The sequence below is a fragment of the Euprymna scolopes genome, chromosome 35, assembly GCF_053919585.1.
Source record: "Euprymna scolopes isolate OS-2025 chromosome 35, ASM5391958v1, whole genome shotgun sequence".
Classification (NCBI taxonomy): domain Eukaryota; kingdom Metazoa; phylum Mollusca; class Cephalopoda; order Sepiida; family Sepiolidae; genus Euprymna; species Euprymna scolopes.
This window is the reverse complement of record NC_136516.1, coordinates 23749283-23761611: the sequence shown is the minus strand read 5'-3', so window position 1 is coordinate 23761611 and position 12329 is coordinate 23749283. Positions and strand designations below refer to the sequence as shown.

General features: G+C 33.4%; 1 protein-coding gene across 1 annotated transcript in view; it reads left to right on the top strand.

Annotated features, from left to right (window-relative positions):
* The window catches only part of LOC145259611 (uncharacterized), a 78659-nt gene that overhangs the window by 61016 nt on the left and 5314 nt on the right, over positions 1-12329 (top strand). Inside the window, exons 3-5 of the mRNA XM_080117266.1 lie at positions 3528-3569; positions 6113-6166; positions 8469-8588. Of these exons, the coding sequence (XP_079973392.1) occupies positions 3528-3569; positions 6113-6166; positions 8469-8588 (216 nt within the window). The remainder of the gene's footprint in view (positions 1-3527; positions 3570-6112; positions 6167-8468; positions 8589-12329) is intronic.

The window sequence follows — 12329 nt, the reverse complement described above, 5'->3', positions numbered from 1 at the left end:
AAAATCAACAGAAGGTTCTTTGATAAAACAGAGGCGCGTTGGAAATAAATGTTTTGTGTAGAGAACCATGATACTTAAATTTGCATTTAAAACTTTGATTCAAGCCATTATATAAAAATGATTTTATAAAATCAACCGTAGCTTCTCAACCGTGAAATGTACACTATGATATACTGTGGACTAAGTTACTGATGGGAGAAATGTAAAACTTCCTCCCGGTGCACCATGGTGGATTCCCTACTAAACCCGATAATACATTGATTTAATTTAAAAATGGGTAATTCCGATGACTATAAACGTATTGGGAGTGTGGAATATTGATTTACCCTACTTTTATCATAGGCAACGTCGGGGTTTCTTATTAGTATCTATATAAAGCTAATATTTATGTATTTTCCCGCGTTCAGCGTTAGACATAACGTCAGTTTGTTTTGTGTGGAAAATTCCGCTTCCTCCAAAAGGCTGTTTGGAGAGGTGACGGTGATTAACTGGTTAACAACAGGGACAGATTACCACCGTATGCAGTTCTTTTCACAGGGACACTTTTATTCATTGATGTTGGCAACCTGTAGCCGCATCTAGGCTGGGGCTGCTAGAAGCAGCTTATCCTGCCTTGACAGAGTTCAAAACAGACTTCGTAGCTTAGTGTTAGATGCCCTTTTCTCTTCCCTGCAACCTCTTTCCCACAGAAGAAACGTTGCGAGCCTTATCGTTATTTCCATGGCAGGCGCTCCTCTGGTTCCCTCTCACCAAACTTTCACGAAAAACACTCGTCTAGCCAGAACCGCTACCAATAGTTTCCCACACTCTTTATCTGTGCCTAAACCTAAATGCAGATTCCACGAACAAAGCTTATTGCACGCCTGTGGAACTCTCTTCCGTTGGCCTGCTACACTCTGATTATCTTCAAGTCCAATGGAAACAAGTTCTTGATAAACTATCTCCCTATGTAATCCAACTTACAAAAATTCCACTACCTATGTTAAAAACGCCATAATCACATTGACTATTGTATACCCATTAACACTTATCCTCGTGTGGCCTTCAGGCTCTTATAAGTGCTGATTTCTGTATAAAAAAAAGAAAGTACTCGATGTCTCTCTAGAAAGCATTCTAACTAAAAGGTTAAAGGAGAAACAAATGCCAACCGGGGCGATTTGATTTATTCGAAATGAATGAATCAGATATTTAACAATAACAAGAAAAACCCCTACTGCAAATAGCGTTTAGTGATCCTAACAAGAAAGGGTAGATATTCTAGGGACTTACCTATTCGCTCGTAATGGAATCAACTAATAATTTCAATAACACTGTGTCTATTACTTTCTTCGGGAATTACAGGGACCAAAGCTTGACTACAGACTGTCTTCATTAACAGTGAGAAAATGGCTACAACCTTTTCTTTGTATTCACTTTCTTGTACAATATATTCTTTTCTGCTTAAACCCGTTATTTGAGTCTTTATAATGTTTTTCTAGAACCAAAAAGTAGACGTTCGTCAAAACTCGAGAGCATTTTCGTGTTTTACGGACATATTTTCACTCCTATTCTTAATAAAAAAACAACACTTTTAATTAAATCACAAGTTGATTGTGTATGGCTTTTAAGTTTTTCGTTTAAATAAATTTCCATACCCGATATTTGTTCACATGTTAAATACGTATTAAAAAAAAATGATTCGTTAAAACACGTAGTAAATCTATGAATAGTTTACGTTCTCTGCGGGCACAGACTTTGCGAACAATCGTCTATATTTCTAAATTATTGACAGTGTCATGTATTATGTTATTTGATTATTTGCGATGTCGTGTTTTGAAGAATTCTAAAAACAAGATTATGGGGGAAACAAATACTAACAATAAATCTCTGATTTATACAAAGTGAATGCTTAACAATAATAAAAGCCAAGGTTCTCTGGACTGAAACGAATTAAAAAGCGCCTCAGTTTAGCATGATTTCTTCAAAACTCACCACAGAAAAAAATATTTAGTAACAGAAATAATACTGAACTTTTATCTTATCCAAAATGTTCTACATGGATAACGTCAAATATGTGTATATTTATATATTTGTATATGAAATATTCATTCACAAAATAAAAGGATATGAATTTTGCTTTATAGTTGATAGCGTAAGGGATCCATATGTGGGTTATATTTTATTTAATTTACTTTTTTACAATTACATTTTCATTCCAAACAAGGCACATTGTTACTTTGATGTAGGGGGCTTCAAAGGGGGGACATAATCTACAGGGGTACTATGTAGGGAGCAAGATGTCTCTTCACATTACATTTAACTAATACATTAAGGACGTTGCAGAGGAGGCAAGTTCCCGCTATCCTGTTAGAAGACTATTTACACCTGAAAGTATCCTGTATCTCTACAAGCTTTCCATTCGCCCATGCACGGAGTATCGTTGCCACATCTTGACTGGTGCATCTCTCCCTCTTATACATATATGATACGGTTAAAAAAACGCGTCTTCAATATAACAGATACCACTTTGTTAACTAAGCTCCAACCCCTGCCCGTATCGCCAAATTGTTTTACAAATATTTTAACTGAATCTACTTTGATGAACTTGTTGAACTTGTGCTCCGTCGACGTATATACTCCCGACAAACCCGCGTAGCAACAAAATCACACGCCTTCACTGCCAAAAAATTTACTAATAGTTTGTTCTCTCGAACAGCTAGATTTTGTAATTCCCTTCCTGCTACCTTATTCCCTGACTGTACTGATATGCAGAAGTTTAAAATGTAACGTAAACCAATATATATCTTTCTTAGGCATGGTCCCAAATAATAGTGTTATACGAAATCTTCCACAAAAAATACTCAACTAGCTACAACCACTATATACGATTTCTCCAACTCTCTATCTGTTTCTAAATCTAAATGCAGATTCAATGAACAAAGCTTCATGCCTAGAACTTCCCGCCTGTGGAACACTGTTCCGTTGGCCTGCTTTCCGGTTGAATACAACATAGTAGCCTTCAAATCCCATGTAAACAAATTTTTGTTGAGCCGTCCCCATAAATAATCAAATTCTACCTAATTTACACCATTAGCGATTACTACACTAACACCTTATATTTATGAAACCTTATCCTCGATTGGCTTCCGAGCCTGGATATGTTGTGTCTCCCAATAAAAAAATAAATCAAACTTATATATAAAAAATAGCTAGGGGCAACAAGACATGCAAAAGGGAAGTAAAAAGATATATATCATCTGGATCTTTATTCAATACAAATTTAAATCTGGCTCTGATAAGCACTGCCACTACATTTTCAATTAGACTGTTCCAGAAAGCATAAACTTGAACAGCTGCTTCGAAAACAGGCCAATGTGTGCAAGGGTATCCAAAGAAAGTGCGTGTTATAAAATTCGGGGGCGGGCAGACTTTTATACATTAGACGCATTTTTTTTTTTTCAATTTTGTTTAAAAAAAAAAGAAAAACTGACAATATTTTTTTCTGTTTTTGTTTCGGTTATTAAATTGTCGAATCTTTGTTTTCGCAGGTTATGGATATTCCGTGGAAGAAGAAAAGGTTTATCCGCATAGTGAGTATCTACCAAATCCAGAATCAATCAAATCCCATAGTATTCTTTTTAAATAAACAGAAAAGTGAAACAAGTTGTGTAAAAAGATATTTAGAGATGATGTGTAAACATGGCGGCCAGAGAAAAACGCCAGTAAAATGATTTATAGGCTACACATGATTTCATGCTCCTGTCATACGAGGTGCTTTCAATAAGTTTCCAGACTTTATTGATAGTACACACATAAAACTCTAATTCCTTTCGACGTAATCTTCTTCAACTTCTGAAAGTCCCCGTAGAAGTCCTCTTGTGTAAAATGTCAATGACCCCTGACAAAGTCTCGTTTATCTCATCAATTGTCTCATAACGACAGCCTTTAAGGTTCCGAAATAATCAAAAGTCACAAGAAGCAAGCTCTAGATCATAAGGGGACTGAGAAACGGTCTTGATGTCCATCTTGGTCATTGCTAAGCCTTTCTTTCTGATCTTCTTTGAGCACCTTTAGGACAAACTTTGCGTAAATCTTCCGCATCTAGAGTTTCTCGCGAATTATTGTGTGACAGTTCCCATTGTGAGACCAAACTCTGTACGTATTGTCTCTATAGACACACGGCGGTTCTTATTCATACAATTATTTATTTAGTCAATCAACTCTGGTGTTCTGACTTGCTTACTCCTCCCAAACTTTCATCGTCCCTCACAGACTCCCTGCCTTCCTCGAATCCGGTATGTTACTCAAAAACTGGTACTCGATTCATGCAAGATGGTTCAAAAGCAACCGTACGCATTCCATACGTTCCTGTGGTATTTTCTAAGTTTAAAACTGAATTTTATTGCATATTGTTCTTAGGAATTGTCCTCCCATCAAGATTACATTTTTGAAATTTACTAACTGTGACAATCAGGTGTATTCCAATTCTTGCTATAGTTGTTTATTTGAACCTGAAATCATAAGAAAATGGTCAATTATCTCAAGATTTTAAGTAATTACACTGTGAATTTTCAAGAGTCGATGACAATTATAAATAAATGCTTATGAAAAAAGTCTAGAAACCTATTGGAGGCACCATGTATATTAATAAAATAAAGAAAATATTTCTATTAAAATTCCAGTGCTCATTATGCATTTAAAATTGAGAAAAACACGCCTGAAAAGACTTAAAACTATATATTACTAAGTAAAGTATATATTATATATTACCAAACTAAAAATTATATATTACTTTCTGTTATATATTACTATCTGTTATATATTACTATCTGTTATATATTACTATTTGTTATATATTACTTTCTGTTATATATTACTATGGAAATTAAACAGCTTAAATAAACTTATTTCTGTTTTAAAGGCAATAACTTTCGGTTAATAATAATTGAAAATAAGTATAATTAATTATATATTAAATAAATAAAAAAAATAAATCAACTTAAACAATATGTTTAAATAAAGCAAATTAAACAATTCTATTGCAATAACAGATTACGGACATGCAACTAATTATTAAAACCCATTTTCTTTAATGTAATATGCAAATAAGGTAGCTTTCTGAATGTAGGTTTCCTTTGATTAGATAGCGTATATAAAAAATCACGCTGCAAGCAAATGCATAAACATCCGTTTTCAGTATTTAAATTAATTAATTAAATATAGTACCTATTGTACGTATGTATCAAATTGTGAACAAAAACAAACGGATATTAATCTAAATATTAATTTACTAGTCCGTATGTCCATTGTAAAAAAGTACCATTAATGAAAAAAATAATTACGCCCCTTTATAATTGCTTTTTATTCGTTAAAAATCATTAAAACCATTTCCTCTCCAAAAAGTTTTAAAGAAAACATGACTGTCTGTTTACGGTTATAATTGGCTTTTTTATTTTATTAATGAAATAAAAGCTATGTTAAGAGGAGACTGTAAGTTTATTTTTATTCTAGTTTTGTTTTTAATTAAAAAACCGTGCAAGCGTATTGACATCTTCTCCGTTATCATTTATTAGAAAATTATTCAGAAAAAAATGAGTTGTGTATTTAATTTTTAATTAAAAAAATCTAAAATTTAAAATCAATTGTTTTAAGTTTTAAAAGATAAAAATAAATTGTTAAAATGTCTTTAATTCATCCTTATTTGTTTAATTTTTTTTTGTTCTTTTTATTTATATTATGCTTTAAAAAATTTCAACTGCCGTGGAATTTCCACGGGTCTGCTTGTATCTATTAAAATAAAGTCGTTCTCCTATCTGTTTATTGTTTTGTGTATCTATTTAAAGAAGATCTACATTCAAGAAGTAATCTCATTTGCATATTACATTAAATACAATGAATTTTAATAATTAGTTGCATGTTAGTAATCGTTTATTTGTTCACAATTTGGTTAATATATACAAAAAATGTACTTCACAAATAGATTTTAATATTGAAAACGGACGTTATTTGTTTTATTTTTTTAATCCAATTTATTTTTAAATGTTCAACTACTGTGGAATTTCCAAGAAATCTACTAGTAAGACTTTATTATTATAGATAATCTGATGAACATGGTTTTCTTTATTTATTCCAGAACATTGGATTACTGACGATGAATACGTGGTATACAAACACGCCTATCCGTATAGTAAGACACCTTCTTTTTATATTCTATTTTTTTTTTAAGGGGGGAGTTACATTTTCACCCAAACAAGAAACAATGCCACTTTGATGTAGAGGACTACCATCCAGGACATAAACTATTAGAGTAAAAAAAACTTTCAGACCTCTGGGGATCTCTACTGTGTAGGGGCGGGACTTTGCTGCTTGTCGGCTTTGTCGAGTGTATTTATGTTGAGGGGACACAAAGGCGTGTAGTTCGTCGGAGTATCTGCCATTTAAATACTTGTAAAACCAGCAGGGGGATGCAACATTTCGTCGATGTGACAGAGGGTGTTGATTTTACGACAACTTAAAAAATGAGTTGATTTATTGATCGGAATTTCTGAGACGAGGATTGACTGTTTTTATCATTTAAATTCTTTGGACTACTGTTTTCAGCTTGAGTGGTATTTACACAACGTTTCGCTCGAAGTAACGTCCGACCTTCTTCGGGTGTATCTGGGCCAACTCACGATGTATTTTGTCGAACTTGGGATTAAAAAAAAATTCCATTTAAACCATGTTAGTAAAACACGTGTTTGTTCTATTAGCCATGACATAATACTGTATTTAGAGTGTCGTTTGCATTAAGGATTATGAGTTAAACCTCCAGAAGAGTGTAACTTACAATTAAACTTTATCAAGTATTGCTACATAGATCCTTGCAGAAAATATTAGCATGGATTTAAGTAGACTTAAACTTGCTCTTGTTCTTAGATGTATATTTTTATCACTATATATTATTACATGCTATATTTATTTTATATTCACTATTAACTAATATATATATATATATATAAATATATATATATATAAATATATATATATATATATGTATAATTTATTTTATGCACGTAAAATATTTAAATCGATATTTAAATAATAAATTTATAACTAGAAATAATATGAGCGACCAGAATATAAACAAATGGCAGATAACTTCTCTCTGTAGAAAGAACTCAGTGGGTGGGTTGTTGGAAACTAAGTTCTTGCCGTATTTAAACTCTACATTTTTTTTTAAATAACAACTATTTAATAAATGATGTATTCTCCATTTGTGTTCACAGCTTTTTCCCTCCAACAACATTTCTTAATACTTTTTCGGTAGAAACCAGTTGTAATTTTATTCGTAAAATAACATATTACAAATAAATTTTCAAATCACAATATATTTAAAAATCGGCAGTAACTTATTTGCCATATATATATATATATATATATATATATATATATATATATATATATATATATATATATATATATATATATATATGGCTATTAAGCTACACAGAATACTCCGCGTTCAATTCTCGTGAGAATTGGTCAGACTTATGTCTCACGAGAATTCTCACGAGAATGAAACTCGGAATATTTTATGTAGCTTAATTCCCACATATATTTTGATAACTTACTACCTAGCTCTACGTATATATTGAGCAATGTTTAAATAAATACGGAAAATTTACGCATAAAAGTTTATTTTCGTATATTAATTTATGTGCGTAAATGAAGTAGTCATATATATATATTTCTTAAGACGAAACACACATACATATATATATATATATATATATATATATATATATATATATATATATATATATATATAAGAAATAAAAATTACAATAAGTTTACCAAGGTAATCAAAATGGTAAACTTAAAATATATTATAAATATTAAAGAGTTAATATTTACAAGTAAAGTAATCTCAACCAGATGTAAAAGCTCAATAAAACCGAAAAGGAAATAGAGCTTATAATATGAACAAATGATTAATAAAACATGTTAAAAATCATCGTTAAAAAGAGTTAAGAAGCATATTAAATTTTAAAAAGGAAGCACAAGATAAATGGATAGTCCTTAATCCGCAGAGTTTCGAAGAAATACTCTCCTTCTCATCAGAGGGCAGGAATTAGCAAAATGCGGGATCGGATTTTGCATGTAAAAGTATTTAATGAAACTACAAGTAAGTCACAGATTTTACTTGGTTAAACAAGGATGAAGTAAAGGGAATAGGAGGCAAAAGAAAAAAGAAAAAAAAAACTTTTTTTTTCTTTTACTTCCTATTCCCCTTACCTCACCCTTTTCACGGATTTTCTGTATTGCTAACAGGTTTATCATCCTATCACATATTTGAAAAAAAACTAGATACGCGAAGATGTATAATCTTAATAATATATTCGTTTTTTTTCTTTTGTTTTTGTGCATACATCAACTTCAGCGCCCTGATTTTCTGCATTAACACTTTATCATACACTTACATATATATCTCTTATGTTCTCTTTCAGTTTCAATTGATAAGTGTTCCGTCTACACTAAAAATTTCTACGGCAGAACGTGTAACAGAAAGCGAGAATCTCACATGTGTGTGCAAAAGTGTCACTATGATTCCCATTGTGAAGACGAAAGTAAGTTGCAGCCTCGATATTTTACAAATACTCATTGTATTTTGTTACTTTGTTGTCCACTGTAATTTTGCTGCTGTATATTTGATGTTTTAGCCTTGGAAGTTCATCTTTGTCTTGTCAGCGAAAATACACAATATTACAAATAGTGTCTCTGCGATCCAACATTTCAGCGCACTTATCAAGAAAAATTATCGTCTGGAGGTGACTGGTCTTGTTGTAAACCACATGGGCTAGCGACCTAGGTGTCCAAAGTTCAAATTCCTTTCGTTCCGCAAAAAATTACTTTCAATTAGAATGTTGGCTACATATTCGCGGTCCTCGCTCCCGGATTACCCAATATATTCCTAGAAATAATTCTGACGAAAACAATATTGGGGAAGCTAATGCCAAGAATAGAATCTTCTGTATTATTATGACATTAAACAAATGATAACCTCATCATTCTTGTGGTGTCATGCATGAAACCAATTATAGAATTGAAAGCGCACACAGATAAGGGAATGAATCGGGAACAACTTTTCATAGAAGTCGCTAGAGACAAAGCCTGAAAACAGGACTTGATTGTAGGAGATAAAAAAGCGAAATATTAATGCAAAAAATAGTAGATTCCTATCGACATTAGTTATTATATACTTATAGATTGGGAAATACAATCGTTATGTTTAAGAATGAAATGTAGAAATATATTTGCACGTGTTGATCACGCATACATTTTATGGAAATAGTTCCAGATAAGGCGCGAAGCCATTTAATATGTCGCTAAGAAGAACGAATAATGATTATCGCAAAAACAGGCAATGCATATATGCTTTAGTTTTGAAAAACAAGCATATAGTATGCGGAGACAAGTCCGCAGGAAAAGATTTTCAATAACGTTGCAGTTTTTTGGAACAAAATTGCTGTAATAGGAATAAGAAGGTTTATTTTAAGGACTTATCAAAACTGTGAATTTATAAAGATCACTTGACCAACGATTCAAACGCATTGAACAAAGGAATGAAACAAGCCAGTCTGAAAACACGTTATACAGAGTGGAAAGATAAAGTGTCTCCCTAAGGGACACAACACCACAGCTTTATTTTAAAACTTTCATTGAAATTGTCAATTAAGATAACTTGATTATGTCGTAGAGCTATCCTAAGCCTCAATTATCACCTCAATACGGGTCTGGAACTGGGAGTATCCTTTCCACAAACGCCATCGGGGACTCGGCGAGTACTTAGCAGATGGTGACGATAACGCTGGCTTTGGTATTATATGAGGTCGCGTTGGTAATGTTCTCGACGTAGAATCGAACAAAGTCAAACGGATTCAGATCGGAGTAGAAGGGGGTTAGTGAGAGAAGGTTACAAACTCGTAGCACTATATTGAAGCTAAGCCTGGGTCTCCTTGGACTTGTGGTCCGGCACTGAATCCTACTGTTACACGCAGGGTCTGTCAGCGGCCACCTGATTCCACCAGGGGATCATCACTCTTTTCAACGTATCCAGGTACACTTTGGCGTTGACTTTCAATCTGACTTCGATGAAATGATGTGACATGATGTGATCCTAACTTGATATCACACCAAAAACCATAACCGTGGGTATCCGATGCGTTCAGCTGTACCCCGCAAGCGTTGAATTTACATTTTGAGTAATCCAATAATCCTGTTGTCATAACTGGGATCGCTAGAGAGCATCAGTTGTACAGCGACGCATCTTTAATCTCGCTCGATGAACATTATCATTTTCAGACATAATAGAATGGTTCCTATCGCTCTTGGGATTTGTACATAACTGGATAATTAGTAGATGTTCTACAAAAAAAAAAAAAAAAAAGAAAAGTTTTCATCCAACGGAAATAGAATAGTACCGTCCTTTTTTAGGGCGACAATTTTATCGTTCTACCTTGTATGATAACGACTATTCAAAGTATGTGGATTCATAAAGATCTCTTGACGAAGGATTCAAAGTATGTTAAAAAAGGAGAACAGAATCAATCAATATGTTATAATCTTAATATATATTGGGAACCTATGTCTGTAGATAGAGATTAATTGAGCCAGTATGAATTTTTAGGGCGTTGCATAAAATTCATATCAGGACAAAATGGCGGAGAGCAGATATAAATTCATTGAACGAACGAGTTAGGAGATAATGGACAGTATTCAGTTGACTAGACAAGATAGCTAGACCTAGGTTTCGCTTATGTCAGAATGAACGCGTGTTACAGTTCGGAACAGAGTTTTTAAACGGGTTGCGATGGGAAAACGAATAGACAAAGCGTGCCGATCGTGTAGAGATTCAAGTGATGACCTGTAATTAAGTAATGGGCAATAACTAAGAATGAATTAATTTCAGACTATCAGACTATAAAGTACGAGACGGCCGCCTGGCTTCGTTTGGCCGTAAAATAGACGTAAATATTATATTTTAATAAATACATAAACTGAGACATGTGCATTCGAGTATTATATTTTTTCTAAACAGGTTGAGACCGAAACCAAACCCTTATGACAGTGAGTCAAGTACGATAACCATTAAACCAGATTTTCACACAAAAAAAAACGCTTTTAAACCCCGAGAAACAGTTGACAACCAGATAAAAATCTGATCACCCTCCAAATACCAATTTTTTCCCATTTTGACCTCCTAAGCAGTCCTTTTCCAGATGAAAACCAATTAAACAGTTTTCAACATGTCTGAATACAATATATATCAAATTTCATGTCTGTGGATCAAAGAAATCCGTTGAAATACTCTCAAGTATCATCACCAAGCAGTTGATATTCACGTTTAATGTTTCCGATTTTACCGCAATAATAACAGTTGGGTTCCTTTGTGCCGAGGTGATGTTTTGGTGTTATGGCCTTCCTTCCTGCATTATTAGTTTCCCTTTTTTGATTTGGGATTCTTCAAGTAACAGTCGCTCAGTTACTAAGATCAACTTCGGAATTTCTTGCTTTGCTTCGAGTGCTGTCACCAACATGTATGAATCTGGAAGCGTAGCCAAGAGATGCACCACTCTGTCTTCTTCGGGTATTAGATCGCCAATCGCTGCCAACACATCAAATATCTCAATCATCGTTTTGATGTGTTTATTAATAGTGTCACCTTCTTTTAATTGAAAGTATACAATTTTCTCCTTAACGCGAATTTGTTAGCCCACGTTTTCTTTTGAAATTGACCAGCCAATTTCTTCCAAACAATCATGGCATCAGTCAGATCTCCAATTAAATACAACAGTGACGTTTTCATTGAAAGATTCATTGGTACTAACGCACGGTCTCTCTTTAACATATACGCTTTGGTCGTCTTGAAAATAGCGGCTCAGGAAAGCCAGCCTTTCGGAATCTCGATGACACTTCAGGTCCGATATTCCCAAGCCTCCCTCACACAGACGTTGAATCTTTTATGATGTTAAGAGTTGACACCACACAGAGTTCCAATTTACAATGCCTCCCCATGAGGCAGAGGTAGACACAAGGGCTGTTTGTTAACATGGAGAAATAAACAAAAAATTAAAATTGCCTCAGTCGTAAAGGATTTCTTCTCCACTGAACATCAAGACAGTTTTGGGGAAACATATTCCGTTCCATCAACGATTCCTACTCTAATTAAAGTCATTTTTACTTGAAGTTTTCATGTGGCGTTGTTGATTCTGTCACATTGTGGCACGAGAAAGTTAAGATTCGCGTCCATAATTATTATTTTTTGAACAGCAACACTTTTTTATTTATCACAATCGAAAATTCCAGAT